Source organism: Pinus tabuliformis, chromosome J (genome assembly GCF_031772625.1).
Source record: "Pinus tabuliformis cultivar Carrire ecotype Pingquan chromosome J, CPIR1, whole genome shotgun sequence".
Taxonomy (NCBI): domain Eukaryota; kingdom Viridiplantae; phylum Streptophyta; class Pinopsida; order Pinales; family Pinaceae; genus Pinus; species Pinus tabuliformis.
Window position 1 is genome coordinate 1,594,121,205 of NC_142295.1, and position 7,811 is coordinate 1,594,129,015.

General features: G+C 37.4%; 1 protein-coding gene across 1 annotated transcript; it reads left to right on the forward strand.

The window, feature by feature from the left end:
* The first annotated feature begins 1,021 nt into the window (after positions 1-1,021).
* Positions 1,022-3,102, forward strand: LOC149233571 (putative pectate lyase 8). The gene is made up of 4 exons (XM_089376768.1): positions 1,022-1,373; positions 1,461-2,103; positions 2,206-2,309; positions 2,405-3,102. The coding sequence occupies exons 1-4, from the start codon at positions 1,189-1,191 to the stop codon at positions 2,763-2,765; spliced, it is 1,293 nt and encodes a 430-aa protein (XP_089232894.1). The 5' UTR covers positions 1,022-1,188; the 3' UTR covers positions 2,766-3,102.
* Positions 3,103-7,811: the final 4,709 nt, after the last annotated feature.

The window sequence follows — 7,811 nt, forward strand, 5'->3', positions numbered from 1 at the left end:
ACAACATCCACTTCTTATCTTCAGCAATCTCATTTTAAATTTGGTTTAAATAAATTTTAAATATTATTTTTTAAAGTCCACTCTTTATCACAACATTATGTTTTCTTCCACCACCTTGACAATATCACAAGTTTTTCGCAAAATAGCATATTAAACGCATCTTTCACCTTTATCCTTAAATAAATAGTTAAAAAAACTACATACTGAACATGAACATGGATAAAATTCTTATACAATATGGTAACTCCAAATTGGACACATTGCTTCAAATATCTTTCTCATAATGGTGTAGAGTTGCGTGACTAAAGAAATGGAACAGATAATGGAGTCGAGTTGCGTGCCGAATGAAACGGAATAGATAAAGTTTTTTTTTTACAGCAATAATTGAAAGTACATTTCGAAAACTGAAGTCCTTAACTATAACGGAACTACATGTTCACGTCAGAGGAATTCTGTTGGCTTTTGTAATAGCGTTTAAGGCCTTAGGGTTAAGCTTACATACTTCATCTCTAACGAACGCATAACTAACTCCTAATTTGGGAGCCACCAACTACTGTGCGCTGTCGTTGAATTAATGAATTCATAACGACGAAGTTGAGTATTTACGCAACCGTAATTATCATCCCCGGGCGTTGAAAAAACCAGAGTTTAAGCGTATCGCAAATAAGTAGTTATGCCTAACCGTTACCTGCTGGTTATCATGCATGGCTGGATGCGCCCAAATACAATATACTAGTAGGAGTATTAAGTAGCAAACGCTTTCACCTACTTCTTCACATGCAGAAGCAGGTGAAAGGAGAAAATCCCACGTCACTATCGAAATAATGACTGTCAGACGAGTTTCAAGAAATTCCAATGATGATGGCACAATGTGATCTACTCTATCATTCTTTCCTATGGATGGATGAGCAATGAATGACATAGTAGTTTGAAATTGGAAAACAATACCTCCACCAACACCCAAATCTCTCCGGTCTATAAGAAGGAAGGCTTTCCATTCCAGTGCTGCATCAGAGAAAGTGAGAGAGAGCCAAAGATCTCGAGCCTCTTCCGACTCACAAGTTCTCTTTCTCCTAGTAGCTACTTTGAATGCTCACTTCTTTAGTTCATGTTTTTTAGGAGTTTAGAGCTGTAGCATTGCCCTTTCCTTTAAACGATATTTTGAATTATCCTTCCTTGAATTTATTTATGAAAATGAAGAAACAGAGTATCTTGAGCTGCATGCTCCTCCTGATCGGAATCCTCTGCATGCATAGCGGGGCGGCAGCAAAACCATTTGAATCCCTCTTTGCAGAGGATTCGAGAGAAGCGGGGCTTGTCAATACCACTATTTTAGAAGATGATCCAGAGAGCGTAGTGCAGATGGTTCAAAGGTAATTAGAACGCTCAGTTATGTTTTGTTAAGTGCATTTGATTAATAATGTTTGAGGGTAAATTTTGAATTGTTTCTTATATTCCAGAAGCATTGACAACAGCACAAGGAGGCGAGAGCTGGGCTATTTGTCCTGCGGAACTGGTAACCCCATCGATGACTGCTGGCGTTGCGATCCCAACTGGGAGCGTCACAGAAAACGCTTGGCAGACTGTGCCATTGGATTCGGCAGGGATGCCATTGGAGGCAAGCACGGGAGGTTTTATATGGTCACAGATCCCAACGATTATGATGCGGTGACTCCGAGACCGGGCACCCTGCGTCACGCTGTAATTCAAACAGAGCCCCTGTGGATAATTTTCAAGAGAGACATGGTCATCCAGTTAAAGGAGGAGCTGATCATGAACAGTTACAAGACAATCGACGGAAGGGGTGTCAATGTCCACATTGCAAACGGGCCCTGTATCACCGTTCAGTATGTGAGTCACATCATCATCCATGGCATTCATGTTCACGACTGTAAGCCTGCAGGAAATGCTATGGTGAGAGACTCTCCCACACATTATGGGTGGAGAACTATCTGTGATGGAGATGGAATATCCATCTGTGGAGGAAGCCACGTTTGGGTGGACCATGTCTCCTTGGCCAATTGCGCAGACGGTCTTATTGACGCCACCATCGCATCTACTGCTATTACTATCTCAAACAGTTATTTCACTAACCATAACGAGGTAGTCACATCAAGAATGTTTCTAGTACATTTCTCTGGTTTTGTGCAAAATCTTGTGGAACAATGATAACAGTTGCTCTGATTTTTGTGTTGTAAAATTCAGGTGATGTTGTTGGGTCATAGTGATAGCTACACTCCCGACGTGAATATGCGTGTGACGGTTGCATACAACCATTTTGGAGAAGGTCTGGTGCAGAGAATGCCAAGGTAAATATATAAATCCTCCATTTCCTCCATTATTCCACTGTTCAAGCCCGCTCTTACCAAGAAATGAATATATATATATGTGTGTGTAAATGCAGGTGCAGGCATGGATACTTCCATGTTGTGAACAATGACTACACTCACTGGGAAATGTATGCAATTGGGGGGAGTGCAAACCCCACCATCAACAGTCAAGGCAATAGATTCTTGGCACCTGCAAATCCTTCCGCGAAAGAGGTAACAAAGCGGATATACGGGCACGTGGATCAATGGAAGTATTGGAACTGGAGATCGAAAGGAGATATGATGCTGAACGGTGCATATTTTGTTCCATCGGGAGCAGGGGCGTCTTCGGCGTATCAAAAAGCATCGAGCATGGAAGCCAGGCCTTCCAGCCTTGTTGGATCCCTCACTCAGAATGCAGGCGTACTCTTCTGCAAGAAAGGAGCTCGCTGCTAAACTCCTGAACTTCTAACTGGCCATTTGGCGATTAAGATTTCATCCATGAATACCATATCTGGTTATCTGGTTTTGTTAGGCCTTTTCAAATTTTCTGATATATATGATGATAATCATTCTGTATTGTATTGTTTGGAGAGCGGTATCTAATAATGGCCGCCCCTTTTCACCTGGGCTTGGAGGATATCAACTCCAACTTAGATGTTGCAGTCCCTGTTGTTTCTAGTTTGAGGAGTTGCAGTGGGTAATCATGCTCATTGCCCTTGTGTGTCTGTGGCCATTGGCCTACGTTTCTAAAAGTTGTTAATAAACTTACGAGACCTGCGTAATGTGCAAATCGTGTTGCTCATATCTTCCACATTTTTTAAAACTTTAATATGTGCCCCTAATCCATTTCAAACTGTCTAAGTTGATGCAAAAGGATGCACGCACTTACATTTAAAAAATATAATAAATATTTAACACAATCCAAGGTGATCTTAGAATTCTTTGTCGTGAAGTATGTCGTTATATTGGGAACACATAAAAACATTTAACACAAGCTTGTTTATGGAAATTCAAGGAAGTTGTTGGGCATGCATGTAATGTTAATTTAAATATAAACACTATTAGAAAAAATGATCTGATTATGATTATATTGATTTTAAAACCCCAGCAAATTTACCAAGCAGATAATCCATGTCGAAGGTGTTTTCTCCATTTTCCGGCATGTGTGCGCTAAATTAGGAAAATTAAGGTCCATTATGAAGGAGGAAATGTTATGTCAAAATTCATATAAAAAATAAAATTAAGTTCCATTATGAAGTGGGAAAATCTGATTTCAAAAGTTATATACAAAATATGACAAAACCCATTTGCCCGATTCTTCAAATTATGCAAGGCATTGACGATGTAGCGTAGGGCTAATCAAATGGACCACATGTGTGAGTCTATCACACTGGTTGGGTGGTCAAATGTGGCCACCAGCGCTTAGTCAACGTTGGAAAAGGTGAAACACTTGAGGAAAGTCAAGTTTCCAAGCAAAAAGGGGGAAGGCATTGAAAGTCAATACGAATGGACCAAGTTGGCATCCTATTACGAGTTTTTTTCCTTTTGGAAGTGGACGTTGAAAGTGTAAAGGTAGGGTAGGTGAAAGGTGAATTTTAAGTGGAAAAAACTATAGCAATTGGAATCAAGGAAATTTTTAGGTGCTAGTATGTCAGCTAATTTTAAGTATTTTTTCAAAAAAATTATTGGTTAATTTCTCTATTTTTTAATATTTTATATTATAAAATTGTTTTAATTTAAAAATCATCAATATTTCGTATATTGTTTTAATTTAAAATTATCAATATTTTAGATACAACTTAAAATTATTAGAAATTTTAATACTTTCAAAAATATATTGTTAAACATTTTAGAGTTTGCATGTAAGGGTCTAGTAAAATTCTAATAAAATTGGCCAAAGTTTTTAAACGTTAAGATAAATTTTTATACTTAAATTCTTCCTTGATTCAAGAATCTTACACCCAAAATTAAGAATCCCTTCAACCAAATCAAATCAAGTCAAGCAAATTCAACCTTTCTATGCTATAGTTTTTAAACTTTAAGATAAATTTTTATCCTTATAATCTTCCCTGATTCAAAAATCGCTTCAAGAATCTTACACTCAAAATCAAGAACCCCTTCAACCAAATCAAATCAAGTTAAACAAATTTAAACAAATTCGACCTTTCTATGCTATTTGTTTTCTTCATGAAATTCTCATTGTGATGACTTACTCCCTTCAAGAATCTTACACCCAAAATCAAGAACCCCTTCAACCAAATCAAATCAAGTCAAGAAAATTCGACCTTTCTATGCTATTTGTATTCTTCATGAAATTCTCATTGTGATGACTTACTCCCTTCAAGAATTTTACACCCAAAATAAAGAACCCCTTCAACCAAATCAAATAAAGTCAAGAAAATTTGACCTTTCTATGCTATTTGTTTTCTTCATGAAATTCTCATTGTGATGACTTACTCTGGTAGTTGTGGATGACAAATCATGTCATTATTTTTGGGAGAGGGTTTTAAATTAGTTGTTAGAAGAAGAACTCTACAAAGTTGGTCCCTTCCATTTTTGTTGTCTTTTAACTATGAGATCATCATGTCGTAATAAGAACTTTTTAATTTTGCACAAATAATTATCTTATGGATTGATTCTTTAATTCTTTTATTCTTCTACTTCCTAACCAATGTAGATATTATATTCCATGGGATTCTTTTTTTCAAGTATTGTGTTAAACACACATGGAATGTGGACAGCCAAACAGGATATACCAAGAGGTCTCTTGGACTCTGGTGATTGTTCACATTCCACGCCAACCCTTAGTGGATTTTGGTGTCCAACATTCCCCCACTTAATCTAAAGGGGTATATACGAGTCCAAGAAGAGAGCTCTATTACAAAAATACAACAATCATGACAATAATAAGTTGAATGTGCTCTCTGAGATGATGGAATAAGGTGGGAGAACTCGAGGTCTCAACTCGCGGTGGTTTAAGGATGACCACCAACACTAGAACTCTTAGTGCAGTTCCTGGAACTCTTCCAAATCTGGTAAGAAACTGAAGTCTTCCGCTAGAGGAAGTGTCTGTAATGCTTTGAAGAGGGAGACATTTAAGCTGGAAAAGGGAGGTCTACAACCTGCAATGGTTTAAGGAAAGCCACAAACCAAAGAAACGCTTAGTGTGATTTCGGGAACTCTTCCAAATATAGCAAGAAGTTAAGTCTTCTATGAGAGGAATTTCTCCTTAATGTTTTGGAGAGGGATACCTTCGACCTGGAAGAAGGGATGTCTATAACTTGCGGTGGTTTAAGGAAGGCCACCAACCAAAGGCATGTTGATGGGCTTATGTGTTTCTGGCTACAACTCTAAATCTAGGTATGGTTGTCTTTGGCTGTAGGCTCTGGCAGCAGGTTCAGATTATGGCTTAGGGTCGCTTGATTTCTCTTTGGAGCTTGTTTATGACCATCAATTCCCCCCTGTTATATGGAAGGTGAGAATATGGAGAAAACTCAAGTGCAAGACATTTTAATACTCGTGAAAAATTATGTGATATGAGCAAAATATCTTCTTGGCAATTGCAGCCCATTGCGAAGAAGCGATCGATCCAAGGTGAATCTTCGTTCTTGAAGGAGGATTATTTTTTAAGCATAGGTTTGAAGAATGAGTGTGTTGACCACAAAATTTGCACGAGTGAAGATCTAAACAATGATCTTTCACATGGCCAACTCGGTCACAATGTTGGCATTTTACAACTTTTGGCTGCAAATGAGGAGGAGCAGAATCTGGAACGAGTGAAGGTGAGCTATCATGAAGAAATCTAACACTCTGAAATTTGATGGGCTTTGAGTAATTTGGAATATGAAAGCCTGCCTCCTTATCATATCCAAGACTTATTTTGTGATTTTTGTTGACAAGATCGTCCTAAGGCCTGATGATGGGCTTGGGAAGTGCAGGCTGAATTTCTACGTCTGCATAAAAAATTTCTCCTGCAGTGGGCACTAGATCTGAATCAACATCTACTTTACTGACTTGATCACTTATTGGTTGCTGATAGGAGTCAATTTCAACCTCAAATAAAGGATTGTTCTAAACAAAAACAAGTTCAGAGTGATGCTCATGTTGGTGTTGCTCTTCTTGTTAACTCAATTTTCTCTTGTGCATTTTGTAGACATAATTTAATATCTCTAAGAATGGCTTTACCAATCATAATTGTAGTGTCGAAATTAGAATGTATTAGATTTTTTAGTAATTCCAATATTCCATCAGTCATTTTCCAACAATTTAAATCATTGAATGCACTCCCAAAATTAAATAGAAAGGTGCTCCACGAGACTACAAACTAATATGAACCAATAATATATATATATATATATATATATATATATATAACTTTTGACCTTCAAAATGCACATATATATAAATAAACTCACGGCTTAATGCACTTGTTGCTTCAATTGCAACTATAATAATAGTTTCTTCCTTCCATAGGAGAACCATACTATATGAGAACCATACTGAAAGTATCATCACTCCATACATATTCATATACCATAAAACTCAACCCACTTTCATATTATCCCTATACCATATATCATCATATGGCCTATAATACATCACATAACATACCACTCATGACCTTCTTCAAAAATGAGCTCAGATGCATTATCACTTCATATACACCTTTTAAAAGAGCATTCCATACACACACTTTACTCCATACGCTTTATGATTTTTCCTTAAAAGGGACACAAAGCATATTATATAACTTCACTCATGAACCATTAAATATGCCACCACTTATATGACCATACGACCCCTTTTTAAAACACAATGCATATAAAACGGTCTTTTAAAATTTACCATATGCATACATTAAAAAGTATGTAAAAACTTCAACGCACACCATATGATACACGGTCATTCAAAACATTCGATTTTCATAATATATCGACCCGTGACGTATATTATTTTCAGTGTAGAGGCATACAAAACTCACTTTTAACATACTAGTTAGGTATATGCATAGTCAAATGCCCAATTAAAACTTTTCAATGCTTCAAATGATGTGTATATAATGCAAATTGTTCCACGACTTCAACAAATGTTGTATATATCGGCCTTTTAGAATAAGTTTTCATGACACCACACTCAATTTTCATACATGGTTGTGCTGTAGTGGTTACAACATCTTCCAAAATTTTGGTTTACATTCAATTTCGGAGCCTCTCTTGAGTTTTTACTTGATGTTTGCAATCACTCGGGCTCACATTGTGGGGTTGTGTGAGTCCTTGCACCCTCTTTGCTTGACCACTCAATGGACAACTTGTTTGCATGTTGGTCACAATGTCACGCTTGCAACCATGTTTTGGTCATGCACAAGGTCTTCGCTTCGTGTGTACATGTTGTGTTCACTGTGTAAACATTTGTCGCACTCACACACGAAGTTGTATGCAATAACACGCAAGCATCGTTGCGGTCGTTCAACGATCCATCACAAGAATTGTGCTTGTCGCT

Coding starts and splice junctions, on each gene's coding strand:
- LOC149233571 (XM_089376768.1), top strand. CDS start 1,189: ATGAAAATGAAGAAACAGAGTATCTTGAGCTGCATGCTCCTCCTGATC. Junction 1,374..1,460: donor GTAGTGCAGATGGTTCAAAG/GTAATTAGAACG, acceptor CTTATATTCCAG/AAGCATTGACAACAGCACAA. Junction 2,310..2,404: donor CTGGTGCAGAGAATGCCAAG/GTAAATATATAA, acceptor GTGTAAATGCAG/GTGCAGGCATGGATACTTCC.